Below are 21395 nucleotides of genomic sequence, written 5' to 3'. Positions count from 1 at the left end.
ATACAGACTCAAATCCTAAGCATTTTGTTTTAATTACCTCCCAAATTCACAGATTCTGGCTTTTGTAGGTTTGGTGGGCTATACACACCCGAACTGCCTTCTTAATTCCATGAAAGTCCTGCTTGAACATTATATTTTGAAATCTGTATTACAAAGTCTTTTATCCTTTTATTAGTTTAGTACTTTAAGCCTTAGACATAAGAAAGAAGACTATCAGTGAAAATCAATTGAAATGCAGTTAGATAAAGATCTGATGTACTAGGCAGAAGGCTTAGTTGCAGCACAATATAATCAATTAGGACCCTCCAGCTGCATACAGAGTTCTACCCATCCAATCACTTTTCACACATTTCCTCCATTAGCTTGACTAGAGTTCTCCTTTTTTTTTTTTTTTTAATGTGAATTATGATGAATGAGATTGTTGTTCTGAATATAGAGATGGGTCATTACCCTACAGAAACCAGACTGTGCTGGCGTTTAGTGATTAGGGCTTTCTGTTCCTGCTATCAATAAAGTACAAATTTATCTGTCTCAAACTATAGTCATTGTTATTTAATTCATTTAACAATGCCATAATCGTGAGTTGTTTTTGTTCATCTGAGTAATTTACATAATATTTAAGTTAGCTGTGAGGGTAAGGAATATAATTGATCAAACAGAGGTGCAAAATTTTTCACGGCTTAAGATCAAAGCAAGTGGCAAGGTGCGTATCAAATAGCCAGTCTTGTGTTAATCTTTCAGGAATTAGTATCCCCAGATTTAACAACCTGGGTATATATACCTTCAAGATGTCAAAAAGTGAGAATAACGAATGAAGCCCGGGTACCTAGCATGAAGTTGCTGGAGGTCTGCAAAGTAATGACAGTCTGCTTTTTCCAGAAGTGCTATAGTTGTTGAATTCTAAAAGATGATGTTATTCTTTTTTCTGGACACAAGTTGGGAAATTCAAGGGAGAGACACAGAGTTGTTGGGTTCAGTTTAATGCATCGGATAATTGAGACCCATTACTAGGTAAATTGGGTCAGCCAGTCCAACATTAGCATGTTTTATGCAAAAAAAAAAATCCTTAGAAAATCTCAGCCTGGGTAGATTAATAGAGAAGGTGCTGTTATAAACAGCTCTTATATTATATTCAAAGTTATAATCAGTCATGTTTTTCTTTGACCTTAAAACAGTTGTTTTTGGGTTTTAAACTTTTTTCTATTCTAGATTCATTATCACAGAAAAAAAGCACCTTTTTATATAATATCTGCAATCCTTTGTCCTCAGATTTCACTGTGTAGATAGAAAAATTCCATTGTTTTTAGACATGAATAATTTTAATGTTACATAGAAAAGCAGGAACTGTTGCCGGACTCTGGTGGACACCACAAAAAACCCCAGTAGAGATGCTGCTCTTAGAAGCCTAAAGTCAAAGCAGGCCCGCCTTTGAAGTCCATTGATGAGCAGACCATTGTGCTTTGTGGGGGAGGAGTGCTCAGTGCTAGAAGAGTTAATAAACACCAAGAGCTGTGCTCATCTTGTAGCTTTAGTAAGCCTTAATCTGTAAGCTTGATTACCTCCTAACCCTCCATCTCTGGCCTCCCCCTTGAAGCACTGTGGGAGCTTTATGGCAGTATTAGTGGCATTTTGCCCAACATTGGCTTTAGGGAAATCATTCTACAAGAAAGAAAAGCAGAAAGAGTAGATCTGTCTGCTGTGTGCTGTCATTAACAGAAAAATAAGCTTATGAGCTGCAGAGAGCAGAAAGGGTTTTCTGTTGTTAACTTGAAAATTGTAGGTGAAATGTCGCTGTCCTTTTCTTGCAGCCCAACTTGTTCCAGGTCTTGTGGTACCATCAGGAAGGACTCACTTCAGATGCTTTCAGCAGGATACTCAGTTGTATGTCATGGAGACTCCTTTGTATTTGCCATATTTCAGAAAAATATGTTCTTGAAGCTGTAGCTGTGTAGGATTTTCCTTACAGGCACATATGTAGTGTTTCTTTGGGATTCTCAGTATTGAAGATATTCTAGAGGGTGAGAGCAGATTGAATGCTCCTGTTTTTTGCTAAACATCATTAAGTCATTTAAATCATTACTGTAGGGTGCTTGTTGTAAAGGACCGATTAAAAGCTCAGAGGAGCCCTTGTACTTTTGTGTATTAATTCCAAGAGCTTTCCAATATTCTCTTTTCTGTTTCTAATGAGGAGTCGAGAAGGTGATGTATTATTTCATTTAAAAATCTTGGAAGATAAACCAAAACAGAAGAAGATTATGGCCACAGACAAGAGATTAAACCATTCAGGCAATATGCTGTAATAAATAAGAAAAAACTGAGCTATTATACTGTTAAACTGGGAGCCACTGGGTAGAAATATTGTGGTTTATATTTTGATCCAAACTAGAGAGAGATGTCAGAGGATGTGAGAGAAACAGTGAAAATTGTCACTTGCCCCCTGAATATTTCAGAGTTGATTGGTAGGCCGCCTAAAGGATAAGTCTGCCCTACAAATAAGAGGAAACAACTCAGAGGAGCCAGTTTGGGTATGGATAGTGTCTTAGTCATTTAGTGCTGCTGTAACAAATACCACAAGTGGATGGCTTTAACAAAGAGAAATTTATTTCCTCACAGTAAAGTAGGCTCAAAGTCCAAATTCAGGGCGTTGGCTCCAGGGGAAGGCCTTCTCTCTCCGTTGGCTCTGGAGGAAGGTCCTTGTCCTCAGTCTTCCCCTGGTCAAGGAGCTTCTCAGGCGCAGAGACCCCGAGTCCAAAGGATGCACTCTGCTTCTGGTGCTGCTTCCTTGGGTATGAGGTCCCCAACTCTCTGCTTGCTTCTCTTTCCTTTTGTCTCTTAAGAGATAAAAGGTGGTATAGGCTATACCCCAGGGAAACTCCCTTTACATTGGATCAGGGAGGTGACCTGAGTAAGGGTGCTGTTACAATCCTACCCTAATCCTCAACATAAAATTACAATCACAAAATGGAGGACAGCCACCAAATACTAGGAATCATGGCCTAACCAAGCTGATATACACACTCTTGGGGAAGACATAATTCAATCCATGACAGACAGCAAGTGATGACTGAAGCTTGCTACCATACTGTCTATCTGTACAGTGGAGCAGAAAGCAGCATGCAGACCTCACCAATAGCATTGCCTGCTATAGGGTTTATGCTTTAGGCACAGAATAAAGTTACTCTGGCTATGCAACACTTGGATAACCATGTAGAGCCAGTAAGATAGACTATAAGCTCCATGAGGGCAGGGCCTTACCTTTTGTCATTGTCTTCCCAGAAGCTGAACCAGTCCATAACAGATAATGGCAATTTGGTGAAACATTTTAATGAATTGTCATGACTGGTAAAGGAGAAAAGATAATTTAAAACCTAGCCTGAGCCCTTGCTTATCTAGTAAGGCCTAAAACTCTGCAGACCCACTGATACTGGTCAAATGAAGGATTCTACATAGATCAGAACAATATACCGAGTTGTCACGAGTTACTCCTTATAGCCTGTTCAAGAATTGAGAAGTTACTCATTGCTATAGGTGTGTTGTTTGCATCTTAGGTCAATCTTATGGATCAATACACCCAGAAACAATCTTTTGTATATTAACACATCATTTCCTTGTGGTCTGAAGTTATTTCTTTTCTTTTTTGGAAAAAAAAAATCTGCAAATTAGTATTTCTTTCTGAGTTGTCAAATTATGATAAAGTAGGCAATTACACTATTCAGTGAAGACCATCTTTTTATTGCTGTCTGAGATACACGTTTGCTTAAGTTCCTTTATTTACTCAAACAGTGATATATACCCATTGTGTTAGTAAACTATGCATTTATAGACTTGAGAAGATGCCCTGAGAGAGAAAAGAAGCCAAAAATTTCAAAACAGTTTTAGGGCATAGTTAGGAAGATGAAAGGAAAAAAGGGAGGGGTGGTGGGTGGGTATGAAGAATCAGGTATGGAGTAGAAAATTGTTAAGAGAGTAAAGGTTATCATTATTAAGTGCCATGGCGTCAGCTCCGACTCCTAGCCACTGTATATACAACAGAACGAAACACTGCCCAGTCCTGCGCACCATCCTCAGAATCCTTGCTATGTTTGAGCCCATCGTTGGAGCTACTGTGTCCGTCCATGTCATTGAGGGTCTTCCTCTTTTTCGCCGACCCTCTACTTTACCAAGCATGATGTCTTTCTCCAGGGACATGTCCAAAATATGTGAGACAAAGTCCTGCCATCCTCCCTTCTGAGGAGCATTCTGGCTGTACTTCTTCAAGACAGATTTGTTCATTCTTCTGGCACTCCATGGTGTAGTCAATATTTTCACCAACACCGTAATTCAGAGGCATCAGTTCTTCGGTCTTCCTTGTTCATTGTCCAGCTTTTGCATGCATGTGAGGTAATTGAAAATACCACGGCTTGGATCACGTGTACCTTAATCTTCAAAGTGACATCATTACTTTTTAACACTTGAAAGAGGTCTTTTGCAGCAGGGTCACCAATGCTGGACAGTTTTAGCAGAGCTTCCAAACTAACACAGACTAGGAATAAGGACCTGGTGATCTACTTCTAAAAAAACTGGCCGGTGAAAACCTTACAAATAGCAGCAGAACATTGCCTGATATAGAACTGGAAGATGAGCCCCTCAGGTTGGAAACCCAGAACCCCGTGCCGTCGAGTTGATTCTGACTCATAGCAACCCTATAGAACAGAGTAGAACTGCCCCATAGAGTTTCCAAGGAGTGCCTGGCGGATTCCAACTGCCAACCCTTTAGTTAGCAGCTGTAGCACTTAACCACTATGCCACCAGGGTTTCCCCTCAGATTGGAAGGTGCTCAAAATATGACTGGTGGAGAGATGTATCCTAAAGTAGAGTTGACCTTAATGACATGGATGGAGAGTAAATGACTGGTGCTCGATTAATTGGTTGGTTCTTTTTTTTTTTTCCCCCTAAATGAAAATAGTTTTAACTGTGTTCTGTTTTTCCTCATTATTGAAAACTTAGCATGAAGAAAAAATAATGTTGCAGTTTTCCCAAAACCCCATATTCTAGAGAGAGCCGCAGTTACCATTTTGTCGTGTAGTTTTCCAGACTGCTCTCTATGTATATCTCTCTATATATCTGCTCTTATTAATGACACTGGTGTGAAATCTTTACTTACACGTCTTTCTTTAGTATAGTTATTTCTATAGGATAAATTCCTAGAGGTTCAATTGCTGACTTAAATGAAATGTGTATCATTTTGCCAAATCAATTTTCAGAAACTTTGACTATATTCCCTTTAACAGAAATTTTGCTGTTTCCTTTACAGCCTCACCAAAATATGGTGGTGTTAATTTTTTTTTTTTTCGTATTTGCCAGTGGCTGGCAAATTTCACTGTTGGATTTGCATTTCTACTATAACTGCCTATTCACATTTGGTGCCCATTTTTCTATTGGAAATTTTGTCTCTTCTTTAAAGGATTTGTAAATATTAAGAATAAAAACCCTTTGTTTAATCATATATTTTACAAAAAGCCTCCCTGTCTTTAGTATATTGAAATTCACTTTTATTTTCTTTTAGTCCTATCTCCCAACTTTTGATAAACCTGAAGAATGATGACTCCAGAAATGATAAAAATCAGTTGCCATTGAGTCAAATACGACTAGTCATAAGTCTGGTGATTGACCATGACTTTCAACTCCTTTGTTTGAAAAAAACAGAGATTGAAGCCTCGAATTATTATGAATGAAGGAAAAAAGCCCCTTCTTTCTTTCAACAGCTGGTTCTTTCCTTCTGTGTCCCTTCTACGTGAGGTACATCACAGCCAGATAAATCATTTCCGTCTGTTTGTATATGCAGCAGCGCTGGTTCCTGAAGAATGGTATAATTCCTTCCTCTCTTTTCTTGGAGACACGCTGTCTTCTCCTCCTGGAAGTATCTAGCTAGAATATCAGTAGATGATAGAAGGTATTTTCTGGCAATCAATATATTGAATATATTATTCTGCTTCTCTTATTCTGATAATTTACATAGAGTGAAACACTGGGTGACAAGAGATAACTCTAAAACCAAAATAGACAGACCCTGAAATATGATTTTTCTCCAGCATGGTTTTCCTATGATAGGTTTTCCTTCATTGTTGAGTTGAAGCGCATGTTAGCAAAGCTCAGAATTTTTTTAGTTGCTTCGTATTTCGTTTCTGACACCAAAAGCCTTAGCCTTACTTTACTCTTTTGAATAAAAATGCTGTCATAGTTTCCAGACTTTCTAAGTTTTGTGAAAGCGCCCCCAAATTACTAAGAGGCCGCTAAGCAGTCTTTATCTAGTATTTTGTTTCTTTGCAGGGGAAGGACTGAGTGTAGGTTATGCATTTCTGATTTTTTTTTTTTTTTAGCTTTTTATTTTGAAATTTTTCAAACATACACAAAGGGGAAAAGAATAGTATAAGAAACCCCTATTATCCCAGCTTCAACAAGTACAAATATATTGCCAAACTTACTTGATCCATGCCTTCCCACCTTCTACTCTTTGCTGGTTATATTTTTATAGCTTTATTAAGATATAATTATTATTTACATACCATAGAGGAACCCTGGTAGCACAGTGGTTAAGCACTTGGCTGCTAATCGAAAGATAGAATTATTATTTAAAAAAAAAAAATTTTTTTTTACGTACCATAAAATTCACCCGTTGGATGTGCACAATTTAATAGTTTTTTAGTAAATTTATGGAGTTATGCAACCATCACCACAGTTGTGTCAGAACATTTCTGTCACCCCAGGTTCCCTTGTCCCCGTTAATAGTGAATCCCTTCTCATATCCCATGCCCCATATATTCATTGATCTGCTTTTTGTCTCTAAATATTTGTCTTTTCTGGAAATTTTATATAAATAGAATCAGATCGTATATAGTCTTTGGAGTCTAGTTTCTTAGCATAATGTTTTCATCCGTGTTGTAAATATGTATCAGTAATTTGTTCCTTTAATTTTTAAGATTGTCTTCTTTTGGCTGTAGATCCCTTCTAATTTGACTTTCTTAGCCTTTATTTTGGTTTAAAATTGTTGGCTATGTGGTGAACACCAACTTCCACCATTATTTTCTTTGTCATTTTGGAGGGAAGTTGTGATGTTGTCATTCTTATTTTTTAATCAACTGGTCTTTCCTTGATGGTTAAGTTCATTGATGGTTAAGTTGTTTAAAGAAATGGTTTCTTAATAGAAGAACCTTCTTTCAAGATTCTCCTACTCTCCTTCCCAGGTATTGAATGTCAGTTTAACAATCTTGCCATTATACTCTTCCATAAAGAAATTCCCTTTCATTTTAAAAGTAAATTAGTTTGCCATCTAAAGTACAACTATTGGTCTCTGATTGTCTAGAGCAAAAGAGAATGAAGGAAACCAAAGACTCAAAGAAGAAACTAGTCTGTAGGACTGATAGCTCACATGAACCACAACCTCTTCTAGCATGAGACCAGAAGAACTAGATGGTGCCTGGCTACTGCTACTGCCCAGGGACACAATAGAAGGTCCCAGATAGAATGCGAGGAAAATGGAATGGAAGAAATGAAAATGGTGACGCATTGTGGAAATTATAACCAATATCATGGAACAATTTGTATAAAAATTGTTAAGTGGGAACCTAATTTGCTGTGTATACTTTCACCTAAAACAGTAAATTATTATTATTATTTTTTATTAACTTTTATTGAGCTTCAAGTGAACGTTTACAAATCAAGTCAAACTGTCACATATAAGTTTATATACACCTTACTCCGTACTCCCACTTGCTCTCCCCCTAATGAGTCAGCCCTTCCAGTCTCTCCTTTTGTGACAATTTTGCCAGCTTCCAACTCTCTCTATCCTCCCATCCTCCCTCCAGACAGGAGATGCCAACACAGTCTCAAGTGTCCACCTGATACAAATAGCTCACTCTTCATCAGCATCTCTCTCCTACCCACTGTCCAGTCCCTTTCATGTCTGATGAGTTGTCTTCAGGAATGGTTCCTGTCCTGGGCCAACAGAAGGTTTGGGGACCGTGATTACCAGGATTCCTCTAGTCTCAGTCAGACCATTAAGTATGGTCTTTTTGTGAGAATTTGGGGTCTGCATCCCACTGATCTCCTGCTCCCTCAGGGGTTCTCTGTTGTGCTCCCTGTCAGGGCAGTCATCGGTTGTGGCCGGGCACCAACTAGTTCTTCTGGTCTCAGGATGATGTAGGTCTCTGGTTCATGTGGCCCTTTCTGTCTCTTGGGCTCTTAGTTATCGTGTGACCTTGGTGTTCTTCATTCTCCTTTGATCCAGGTGGGTTGAGACCCATTGATGCATCTTAGATGGCCGCTTGTTAGCATTTAAGACCCCAGACGCCACATTTCAAAGTGGGATGCAGAATGTTTTCATAATACAATTATTTTGCCAATTGACTTAGAAGTCCCCTTAAACCATGGTCCCCAACCCCCCGCCCTTGTTCTGCTGACCTTTGAAGCATTCAGTCTATCCCAGAAACTTCTTTGCTTTTGGTCCAGTCCAGTTGAGCTGACCTTCCATGTATTGAGTATTGTCCTTCCCTTCACCTAAAGCAGTTCTTATCTACTAACTAATCAGTAAAAAACCCTCTCCCACCCTTTTTCCCTCCCCCCCTCGTAACCACAAAAGAATGTGTTCTTCTCAGTTTATACTATTTCTCAAGATCTTATAATAGTGGTCTTATACAATATTTGTCCTTTTGCCTCTGACTAATTTCGCTCAGCATAATGCCTTCCAGGTTCCTCCATGTTATGAAATGTTTCACAGATTCGTCACTGTTCTTTATCAATGCATAGTATTCCATTGTGCGAATATACCACAATTTATTTATCCATTCATCCGTTGAGGGACACCTTGGTTGCCTCCATCTTTTTGCTATTGTAAACAGAGCTGCAATAAACATGGGTGTGCATATATCTGTTTGTGTGAAGGCTCTTATTTCTCTAGGGTATATTCCGAGGAGTGGGATTTCTGGGTTGTATGGTAGTTCTATTTCTAACTGTTTAAGATAACGCCAGATAGATTTCCAAAGTGGTTGTACCATTTTATATTCCCACCAGCAGTGTATAAGAGTTCCAATCTCTCCGCAGCCTCTCCAACATTTATTATTTTGTGTTTTTTGGATTAATGCCAACCTTGCTGGAGTGAGATGGAATCTCATCATAGTTTTAATTTGCATTTCTCTAATGGCTAATGATTGAGAGCATTTTCTCATGTATCTGTTAGCTGCCTGAATATCTTCTTTAGTGAAGTGCGTGTTCATATCCTTTGCCCACTTCTTGATTGGGTTGTTTGTCTTTTTGTGGTTGAGTTTTGTCAGAATCATATAGATTTTAGAGATCAGGCGCTGGTCGGAGATGTCATAGCTGAAAATTCTTTCCCAATCTCTAGGTGGTCTTTTTACTCTTTTGGTGAAGTCTTTAGATGAGCATAGGTGTTTGATTTTTAGGAGCTCCCAGTTATCTGGTTTCTCTTCGTCATTTTTGGTAATGCTCAAGCAGTAAATTATTTTTTAGGAAGTAAATTGGTTCTTGTTTTTAGAAAGGAAAACATTACTTTAAAATTTACTATTTCATATGTCAATTGCCGAGTTTTCCACCATAAGAAAATTTAAATAGGTCATAAGAACAAAGGCCTAAATCTGGTCTTAAATGTGGTTCTTAGATAAATGTATTTACAAATCCATGCTGTTCCAAGTTAGTAAGAAATTTCCCTTTATCTCTGTAGTTCAAAATAAACAGATTATTTTAATTCGTGTGATGCTTCAAGCTAAGTGGTGTACAGTGCAGTCATAACAATGTTATAAACATATGTTTGTTATATTTTTGTACATGAAGTTTGCTAAGATAAATACTTAAAAAGTAATTTGCCCATGTGAAATCACAGGTAAAGTTATACAAAAAATTTATTCTAAATGGATCATTAATCTAAATGCAAGAGGTAAAACTATAAATCTTTGAGAAGAAAACACGGGAGAATATATTTGTGTTCTTAAATAAGCCAGAGATTTTTAGATAGGATACAAAACCTTGAACCATTAAAATCTTGTTAATACATTGGACTAAATAAAAGTTTTAAATGTTTGCTCTGAAAGCCACTGTTAAGAAAATGAAAAAGCAACTCAAAGACTGGGAGAAAATATTTGCAAAGCATACATCTAATTAGGGCACTGTATGCAAAATATATAGAGAACTCTTATAACTCAATAATAAGAAAGTAAATGACTCAACTTAAAAATGGGTGAGTGTACGGACACTTCACCAAGGAAGTTAAAAGAATGACAAATAAGTACGTAAAAAGCTGCTCTGTCACTACTAGAAAGGCTAAAATTAAGACAGCTGGTAATACAAAGTGTCAGTGAAAACGTGGAGAAACTGTGGAACCCGTATATGTTGTTACTGGAAATGCAAAGTGGTTTAACGGCTTCGTAAAACAGTTTGGCAGTTTCTTGTAAAGTTAAATATACACCTACCATGTGACACAGACATTGCGCTTGTAGGTATTTACCCAAGAGAAATGAAAACATATGTTTATACAAAGACTTATATGCAAATGTTCATTGTATGTTTATAGTAGCCAAAAACTGGATATTTATCAATTGGTTCAGGGATAAACAAATTGTGCTATATCTGTTCAATGGAAAATTACTTAACAATAAAACGGAAGGGACTATGGATATACACAGCCACATGAATGAATCTCAGAAGCATTTGCTAAATGAAAGAAGACAGACATAAAAGACTACATAATATGTGATTACATTATATGGAACTTTAGAAAAGGCAAAATTACAGAGAAAATGTAGATCAGTGATTGCCAGGGGTGAGGAGTTAGGAAAAGGGGATTGACTTCAATGGGGCAAGAGGGAACTTTTTGCGGTGATGGAAGTGTTCTGTATCTTGATTGTGGTGATGATTACACACTATATTCATTCAGAAAAAGAAAGAATTCTCTTCAAACTCTATACTTAAAATGGGTGAGTTTAATGAAACATAAATTAATGTCCCTTTTTTATAAAGGTAATTACAAAAACAACTCTACGCAAACCTACAAAGCCCATCATGATAAAAGTTATGCCTACTTTTCCTAATAATGAAAGTTATGTTGTGTTTGAATTTATATGCCTTTAGCTCAGCAAAGGCTGCTAGTGGGGTTGGGTTATCTCCATATAAGGTAGTAATGATTAAATTTTTTTTTTCTTTGCATGACTAATGCACTGATGGTTTAAATACTTATCTGTATTCTAATATGTTCTTCTCGTGTCCATGACCATGCTGTGACCTCTCAAAACAAAAGTTAGAGATCGGAAGTAACTAACTGACAATTACAGTGGTTGATACACTCCAGTTTAAATAGAAGTGTCCTCGGTTAAAATATGGTTCATTCATCGGTCAAACTGTCCTTATTTCCTTTAATTGAATTAAGATGGACAAATGAGAGATGTGTGCAAGACAGAAAAAAAATACTTTCACAAATCATGGTTATCCTCCCTGTGAGTGTAAAACGAATCAATTAAAAACTTGGCAAAGCATCTTTTACTCTCGAACAACTTTAAAGCAGAAAACATTTTATAAAAATAAAAATTTGAGTTAGAAATTGAGGGACACTGGTTACCTTTTTTCAGTTACATGTAACTTAATTTTATCTCTGAGAATTATAGATTATTTTATTTTGTATGCTTTTATTTGGCTATTAATTGTAACATTATGCTAAAAGTCCTTCACTTTTTATCTCATCTTCAAATCGGAAATGCCTAATAACAAGAACGTTATAAAATATAAGAAAAAACACAACACACAATTGTGTATGCTCCATTTGGTTTCATCTGTAAGTTTACTAAATAGAATTCCTTGGGGAAGAGGCATGGATAGAATGGAGGGTGAATTATTATTTTTCCATCTAATAGCCAGTTACTTTGAAAAATTACAGCATCCCTTCTCTTTCCACGCCATTAAATTATTGTTTATTCCCATTGTATCTTATGTGCGGATTCTTACAGATTTTATAAAATAATTTTTAACCTACTGTATTAAGATTTATTAAAAAATAGTTATCTGTCCCTATATCTTATCTCTATTTAGTAGCATGTACATGCAAATTTATACTGCTTAACTCTCTAATTCATATCTTTTCATATTTGAATATGTTTTTTTTTCCTGCTTCCTGAATTTGGTTGTTAAAAACCTGTAAAGCCAAACCTGTTGCCATTGAGTTGATTCTGACTCATAGTGACCGTATAGGACAAAGCAGAACTGCCCTATAGGGTTTCCAAGGAGCAGCTGGTGGATTTGAACTGCCAACCTTTTGGTTAGTAGCCGATTAGTAGCCAAGCTCTTAACCACTACACCACCAGGGCTCCAAAGTTGGTTATAGATTTTTTTTTTTTTTATTCATTTGGATTTTTGTTTTCTTGTTTATTTTTAGGAAATTCAAAAGACACTAAAGAGAACATACTGAAATGCCTCTCTCTTACCCTTGCCCCCAGCGACTCAGTTCCTTTCTTTAGAAGCCACCAGTATTATCAGTTTCTTTATCCTTCCGAAAATGTTTTTTGCAATAAATACTAGTCACTTGGGTCAGGAGGAAGACCTAAAGCAAACCTTACTTCTAAATTGGGGAGCTCAAAGTGTGAAACTTTGAATTTTCGACGTATTGAAGTACTGTGGGTTTCTACATGGCTGATTTTTATAGTCATCTTGACGACTTAAACCAAGTCTAAGATGTTCTGTGTTATCAGAGACATCAGGATAGAGCCTTCACTAGAGATCTTTGTAACTCACTCATAATGCTCAGAATATTTTAGAGTTTCTTATCTCTAGACTTCATATGTCTGACATGCGTTCTAGGCTAGAATTAGTGGTATGTCCGTGAAACTCCTCTCCTACCATTTGTCTTTTAGTATAGATCAAACCAGCAGAAGAGAGCGTGGATGTGAATTATTGAGTAGCGCGACTCAGCAACATACCTACCCATGTGGTTATTCCCTTGCTTTTATAGTCCATTTAAAATTTTCCTTTTAAAATACCCAGAACTAAGGATAATAATTTTAACCACTCTTTCCAAGATAAATAAATAAATAATAAAATTTTAAAACACCAGACAGGACACTAAATTCCAGGAGGACGTTGCCATACATGTTTAGGGTTATTTATTGATGGCTTTACTCATTGGCAATATAAAGTGTGTGTCACTTGTCATTAGCAGTAACAATTTCAGCACGTTATGTGCCCTTTTTATTTACTCTGGTGGCAACATGTTTCTGAACAGGGCCACTGACTGTGGGTCAAGAGGTCAATCTTTGAGGTTAAGAGTGGATGGGGTCATTTGCTATTAACCTAAGATTAGCAGCTAAGTTTTTTCTTCCTTTTTAACAGATTTCCTTCTCTTCGTGTAAAATGCCAAATTAATCTTGCCCAATTTTAGAAAATTTTTCCTTTGTGATCTGTTTTTCATGTATTTAAATTTATCATTAAGGTTTTTTTTTTTTATTTGCAAAACCGGGCCTTTTTCTTGCCTTTTTTCCTAGTCCACCAATGTTGATGTTTTCTAAGATTTGTAAAATTTCGTATCTTAATGTCCATCTCTCAGTATACAAATGCAGCCTATATTTTCTGTACTTTTGGACCTTTGGGAGTTTTTTCACAGATTTACTTGCCAAACTATCCAATACACTGTCAAGTTTCAGACTTTCAGGGATGTGCTTTCCCCTGAAAGTTTCTCTCCTTTCTATTCTTGCTATTAAACAGTCTTTAACTCCCAAACTAGCAAGAGGTGTTATTTAACTTTAAGGATCTTATTGGTTGGTACTCTAATATCTAAGCCTCCTTTTTCTCTCTACCCTTTAGCAAAAATTATCACCTGTTACATTGTAGTTTCATCAAACATCTTTGAAAACCATCTGTGTTTAAAGATATTTACTGTAAAATGTGTTCTGTGTGCAATTTCTTACAAGAGGTTTTCCACACAATTCCTAATTTATATTCCAGTGTATACCAGAAGCTTCCTCTAGGATCAAAGTATATTTTAGGTCTTTTTTTCTCTAACTTTTCTTTATTATTAGGAGTTTCCTAACATCTATTTGATTGCTAGAAGGAGATTTTACTTGCCTTCAAAAAACTTTATTGTTATTAGTGATTCTCTTTCTTTTTCCCTCTCCCTGTAACATTAACCGTAGGTTGTAGCCTGTGAATCAGTGTATAATGAAAATATTATGGGCGCAGGACACCATAGGCAAGGGAAGGTCCTTAATGCAGACTTTTCAGAGTGCAGTGTTGAGCTTAATGAGTAAAACAAAAGTGGGGAAAATAAAGTTTATATGTAGAAATTTCAAATGTATTAAAACTATACCCAAAAAAACCCATTTCCATTGAGTCAGTTTCAGCTCATAGTGACCCTTTAGGACAGTGTAGTGCTGCCCCATAGGGTTTCCAAGCCTGTAATCTTTACAGAAACAGGCTGCTACATCTTTCTCCCTTGAAGTGGCTGGTGAGTTTTAACCACCGACCTTTCGGTTAGCAGCCGAGCCAACACTTAACTACTGCGCCACCAGGGCTCCATATTAAAACTATTTGATGAAAAGTCAACTTCATTTCATGAAAGAGCAAACTTCAAAAGGAATAGTCTTCTTTGCATACTTAGAGTTGAAGAAAGTAGAGGAAATTTAAAGAAGGCTTTCTAGAGATAGGACACCTGGAATGGGGAGGAGTCAAGTCCATGGCAATCCAAGTACAAAAGACAACATTAATGAAGATGTAGAAGCAAGAAAAGGCGTGATCTATTTAAAGGGCTGCTGAGGAGGTAAGTGATGCTGTAATATTAACTTCTAGAGAGAAAGTCCTAAGAGATGAATCTAGAGCATTGTACATGTTATTTAAGGAGCTTGGACTTTACCCTATAAGGAATGGAAAAGTGTTTTAAGCGGAAGAGGGATGATATCATTGGGCTTGCATTTAATATGCAATTTGATAGCTGTACAAACCCAAAAACCCATTGCTGCTGAGTCAATTGTGACTCATAGAGACCCTATAGGACAGAGTAGAACTACCCCAATGGGTTTCCAAGGCTGTAAATCTTTCTGGAAGCAGACCGCCACGTCTTTCTACTGCATAACAGCTGGTGTGTTCAAACTGCCCTAAGGTGAAGACTGGAGTCAGTAAAGCCACTGGAAGTGTTGACCTCACCTAGGGTAGTGGTAAATGGAATGGAAAGGAGAAAAATAGAGAGGAATAGAAAGTTGAGTTAAACTTGTCAGGTCATGGTAATTGTATATCAGCATGAGGAAGGGGGAGGAGTTTAATATGAAACCAGGTTTCTGTCTGTGCTAATTAAGTGGAAGAGAGACTATAAGAGATGAAGCGGTTTAATGGGAAACAATACATTTTAGGAATGTTGAACTTGATGTACTATGGGACAACTAAGGGCAGACTACCTGGCACTGAAGTAAAGAGTTGGAAGTTATCAGCCTATAGCTATAGTGGATGAAAGGAAAAGTATGTAGAGTAAGAAAAATAGTGGGTCAAAGGCAGAGCCCTGAACAACAGTAGAATATTACAGACCTGCAAAGAATTACAGGCCTGTTCAGGAGTTGCTAAAGAAGAAAGAAGAGAATCCAGAAAGTGCAGTGCCACCAGAAGTTATCTTGCTGTTGTGTGCTGAATCAATTCTGACCTGTAGTGACCCTATAGGACAGAGTAGAACTTCCCTACAGGGTTTCCTAAGCTGTAATCTTTACAGGAACATATCACCAGGTCTTTCTCCCTCGTCTTTTGGTTAGAAGCTGAGCACTTAACCATTGTGCCACCAGGGCACCTTCCGGAAGTTAAAGAAGGGTGAATTTCAATTAACAATGTCATTAAATATAGGATAGTACAATGGTCCTAGAAGATAAGAACAGAAATATCCATTTACTAAGAATAGTTCGAGTATAGCAGTAAAGATGACAAGCACATTGCCACAAATTCTGTAGTGAATAGAAATGACTAGGAGATGAGAAAATAGACATGGAATATCACTTCTTCTTTGGTGTCATTTTTAAGAGAATTTTTATTTTCCTTTTTAAAAACGTGAGCATATTTATAGTTTGAAGGAATGAATGCAGAAATTAGGCAGGAATTAAAAATAGAAGACAGAGGCTGCCTGATGGATTAAGATCCTGAGGAAGGAGGAAGGAGATTAGAAAAGAAAGAGGGAGAGCTCAGATTTATGGAACAGGTAAAAATAGTTGGAAGATGGGGATATTTGCATATATAGACAGTCAGTTGATGCATCAAGTTGATCAGCCTCAAGCTCATATTAGCCTCCCTTATTTTGCTTTCCATGCATTTAAGAAAAATTATTCCGCCCACCCTCCTGTTATCAGGAGTGACCAGTCCCTGGAGGAGGACATCATGCTTGGTAAAGTAAAGGGTCAGTGAAAAAGAGGGAGACCCTCAATGAGATGTATTGACACAGTGGCTGCAACAATGGGCTCAGGCATAACAACAATCGTGAGGATGGCCAGGACCTGGCAATGTTTTGTTCTGTTGTATATAGGGTCGCTATAAGTCGGAACTGACTCGACGGCACCTGATTAACAATACCACCTTCATTTAATCTTTACTGTTTACAAGGATATAAATACATAGGCCTCTAGCAAAAAAAAAAAAAAAATTTAATGCCATAACAACAACAACAAAAAAAGCAGAATATATAAGTCACCTGTTGACATACTTCCAGGGATAACATTTTGGTTTAACCTTTTACCTCTCTTCTGTGTGTATGTATTTTTTAAATGGCTGTATTGTATTCCATAATTTATTTAAAGTCTCTTATTAATGAACATTTTGTTTCCTTTTTGTTTCACTATTATTATCTTTGATTGCTTTGTTTTTATTTTTTATTTTATAAACAATGAATTCCTTGTACATTTTGGCACATTTATGTGATTTTTCCTCAGGATAAATATCTAGATGTAGAATCCTGGCTCAATCAGCATGTGTTTTGTTAGGGGGTTATATATATATATTGCCAAGTCACTTTCCAAACAGGTAGTCAGGTTTATACTCCCATATTCAATGTAAGAGAATGATTTCCCTATATTCTTCCAATATCAAATAACATTTTTTGTTTGTTTGCCAATCCAGTATGCACAAGTGGTGTCTTTTCCTTTAAATTAATATTTCTTAAATGTCGAATATTTTTTCGTGTGTTTTGGTCATTTAAGGGAATATATTTTGAGTGTTTTTAGCTCATTACTTAAATAAAAGAATTCTTAAAAACTCATTTGAGGATAAGAGACTTTTAGCATAACTTGTGTATATAAGTATCTGCAAAATAGCAATGATAATGCCCTTTTGGCTTAAAGGAAAATCAAAATATGAGTGACTTAAAAAAGAGTAATAGTAAAAAGTTGGTTGTGGGGAACTCTTTCAGTCAAGATGATGTTATAAGCCCATAACTTGAGGCAATCTCCTTGCCAAATACATAGGAATGATAAATATTTTAAAAATAAAAGGAAAAAAATTTAGAAGTGTGACAAAACTCAAAAGTAAGATAAGCATCTCCATGAACCAAAACTGGAACAGAAATGCAAGGGTCTGAGAGGCAGAGGCTGTGGAAGCTGAAAATTAGCTCAAGTGGCTGCAAGTTAGGCTTCTGCAGGGTATTGGGAAGCAGGAGTTCCCCTTTTGAGGCCAAATACTATCTTTGAAAGGGTGGTCCTGACTTCAAATGGACACTAAAGAAAGCTGCTGCTTGCCTAGGCAGGTGGGGGAGGACACAGACAGCCTTAGAAGGTAAGCTTCAGGTCGCTATGAGTTGGAACCAACTCGACGGCACCTATAAACAACAACAAAACCGCAGACAGTAATAACAAGAAAGCTGTGGGGATGCTCAGTGAAAATTAAAGCATGTTCAGGAGAAATATTGAGGTGTTGAGTAAGATTAGACACTGGGGCAGTGATAGAATTCACACCTTCTATGTAGGATACCCGGATTCAGATTCCAGCCAGGACACCTCATTTGCAGCCACCACCCGTCTGTTGCTATGATGCTGAACAGGTTTCAGCAGAGCTTCCAGACTAAGATGCAGTAGGAGGAAAGGCCTGATGATGTGCTTCCAAAAATCAGCCAAGGAAAACCCTGTGGATCACAATGGTCCAATCCTCAACTGATTGTGGGGATGGTGCAGACCAGGTAGTGTTTCATTCCATTGTGCGTGGGGTCTGCATGAGTTGGGAGCAGCTCTTCAGCAGCTAACAACAACAACAGTGTGATAAGAACAGAAGAGTGAGCCGTTAAAAGAATAGAAATGTAATTTATGGCTTCCAAATAAAGAGTCAAAAATGATTATAGGAAACTATTGGTACAGTAGAAGGCAGGAAAGAAGAAATCATATGAAATAAGATGGTAGAAATAAGTCCCCAATGTATCAATAATGAAAATAAATATAAAAAACGGGATATCATATTGAATTTTTAAAAATTCTCCTTACAAAAAAAGTGTATCCGGAGATTGTACTAATCATGTGAAATTTTCAGCCAGGTTCTGCTGTAAGCAACAAATGGCTTTATCTGCTTTTCTCACGATTACAAATACATTGAGTCAGAGAAAGGAAATATTGCCTTGTGATTTCACAGATTCTGTCATTAGTTAATCAGGGTTCATAGAGGCTTCAAACATACCATCCGTTAATTCTCCTAGCTCTTGAGAAAATTTTCATCGTGCTAAAGCTGATTGAAATTCTGAGCTGCCTTTAAAGCAATCCCAGACTTCAGACTTCAGAGCGTGTTACAGATGATCTAAGTATGTGACTCTTAAATTCAAAGGCTAAATTTCCTTTCAAATTGTTTTTCAAAGGTTTTCAAATGCTTGTTTCAGGAAATGGCAATGGGTTTGTATCAGGAAATATTTTTACTTTTCATATCCCAGCTACCCCTATTTGTCAACTACTTTTATTCTGACCTCTAAGATGGGGTTCACATTTTAATTACAGTTATGTATGGCAGCCTCCATCTGCCATAGCCAGTCAACTTGTAGGATTGAAAAAAAAGGAGGAGAAAGCCTAATACAGGACTTCTTTTTAACAAGCTATCATGCTATTTGTCTTTTTGTAATTAGGCTCTGTAAATAATAATCTGTTGCAATCATTGGTTTTATAAAGTACTAATATTGTAAATCTTCTGTTTAGTTAGCCTTTCTATCACTTTAAGCATTAACAATCAATTTCTTTTTATTTAAATGTCTTTATTATTCACATATGCTTATAGCCAGAGGGACTTGATACAGTTTATGCAAGTTGTGAAGATTTGCTCTTTATTTTCTTATCCCCATTTAACTGCAGATGAAATACTGGTTGTCCAGGAAAAATCATCCTTAATGGATTATTTACACTCTTCCCTCTTATCTCTGTGGGTCTCTCTCCCCCCAACCCCACTCTCCCTGAGACTTATATCTTAAACTTTCTAGTTCATTGGGACTACAGTTATCAACAGATTAAGGAGATTTTATCTTGTTGGATAAAGATCATAAGGAATGATCTGATTGGCTATCCTTAGGAGCCCTGGTGGTGCAGTGAAAAGCTTGGCTGCTAACCAAAAGATTAGCAGTTTGAATCCACCAGCTGTGCCTTGGTGACCCTATGTGGCAGTTCTACTCTGTCCTATAGCGTCGTTATGAGTTGGAATCCACTTGACGGTAATGTGTTTGGTTTGGTTCTTGGTTTGGTTTTTATGTATGCATCTGGTATAAATCTAATAAAAATTTTAGATCCTCGTACCTTAACAAAAATAAGTTTGGGCTTTTGATCATTACTACAAACCAATAACACCAAACCCATTGCCGTCGAGTGGACCCTATAGGACAGAGTAGAACTGCCCCACAGGGTTTGCAAGGAGCACATGGTGGATTCGAACTGCTAACCTTCTAGTTAGCAGCCATAGCTCTTAACCACCATGCCACCAGGGTTTCCGAAGCATATATACATAGTTTTAAAACTGGAAATGTAGCTTCTTTTTACCTCTCATATAACCTTAGAGACAACAGTTGCCCTCTGTAGATCTGTTTAGAGAACTTTTTCCATTTCCAAGTGAAAATTATCATTTGCTGCTGCTGGTGAATTCTTGCTCTGACCCCAGCTGAAATCACTGCAGTCTGAAACTATTCTATAACACAGTGAATCTCAGAATTTATTTTTTCAACTGATACTTCTAGCCCTGGATTCTGTGACATTTGCCCAAAGGGAAACACCGGTCCCTTGGATTACACTGTGCATCCATTGTCTGGACTGTCACAGCAATAGCGCGTAAAGCTGTTTGCATAGCATGCTAACTCTATCGGGGTCAGTTCCAGTCTGTGGCCGCTAAAAATGAAAACCATGCCCCAACCGGGACAAGAGCAGGGTCAACAGCTGGCAAAGGATATGGCAATCATTTATATAAATATGCTTTCTCAAGCCCACAAAAACAAAAAACCCCAACCCAACAGCTGGGAAGGGTTGGAAGTAGCCCCAAGGCTGGTTAGTCCCCTTCCAGATGGGGAGGTTAGACTGGGGCTAGCCAGACTGCTCCACATAGACTTCCGATTCGCATTAGAAATGAAAAGAGGAGAGGAAAGGGAAAAGGAAGAAAGGCTACAAGCATGACTGCTCTGTTTTTCACCTAACTTAATCAAATAAGTGAAGACTTTCCGAGACGGAAGGCTTGCATTTATCGGTATTCACGCTCCGTTCTTTCTGTTTATCATAGTGTCTAATACACTTCTTAACTGCTTAAACAGAAAGCATATATGCTCTAAAGTATAGTTTATATATAATGTCATGGTTATTTGTAGACAGATTGAAGAACCAATCTCAGATTTATGTCCTGTTTACATCTTCCAAACACTTATGTAGAACATTCAATGCTAGAGAAGATAATAATTGTAGTGTTGGCTTACTCCCAGAATTTTATCCAAGGGATAGGGTTCATTTTTGTAATTTGATTTATTTTATAATACATAGTTATTGCACATCAAATATATCCAACAGAATAACGAGTACCATTTTCCTGGGTTCATTTTAAGGTTGCATACCATGAGGCAAAGTATTATTTTTATAACCTGTTGATGCTTTAAGAGGCAAAGGAGGAGAGTATAAGACTTTCAGACTCTTCCAGAGTGACATAGTAAAAGAAAAGACACCACAATGATGATGAAAAATTTGTTCTCATTGTCCAGAAATTGGCTGCCTCTTCCTAATAGTGGAGAGTTCTGCTGACGCCAAATGAATGGCAAGCAGCACTTTCCTTCTCTCCAGCCTTCTTATATTTGCTAAGGGAAAGCTTACAAAATGAATACATATTTTAGGTGTAGCATGAGCTCATGATGTCGGAGTGCATAAACATAAATCAGGGTCTTTTGCCAAAATTAAGGCATTGTCTTAGAGAATGTGCTG

General features: G+C 37.3%; 1 protein-coding gene across 19 annotated transcripts in view; it reads left to right on the top strand.

The window, feature by feature from the left end:
- The window catches only part of BCAS3 (BCAS3 microtubule associated cell migration factor), a 623309-nt gene that overhangs the window by 419605 nt on the left and 182309 nt on the right, over positions 1–21395 (top strand). The window contains exon 24 of one of the 19 annotated variants that reach the window (XM_064271342.1): positions 1809–7934. The exons of the other annotated variants lie outside the window; for them this stretch is intronic. Coding sequence (XP_064127412.1) covers positions 1809–1936 — 128 coding nt within the window. The 3' untranslated portion in view covers positions 1937–7934. Of the gene's footprint in view, positions 1–1808; positions 7935–21395 lie in introns of those variants that run through there. 19 annotated transcript variants of the gene reach the window in all.

This window comes from Loxodonta africana, chromosome 18, assembly GCF_030014295.1.
Source record: "Loxodonta africana isolate mLoxAfr1 chromosome 18, mLoxAfr1.hap2, whole genome shotgun sequence".
Classification (NCBI taxonomy): Eukaryota; Metazoa; Chordata; class Mammalia; order Proboscidea; family Elephantidae; genus Loxodonta; species Loxodonta africana.
This window is presented reverse-complemented; position numbering and strand designations above follow the sequence as displayed.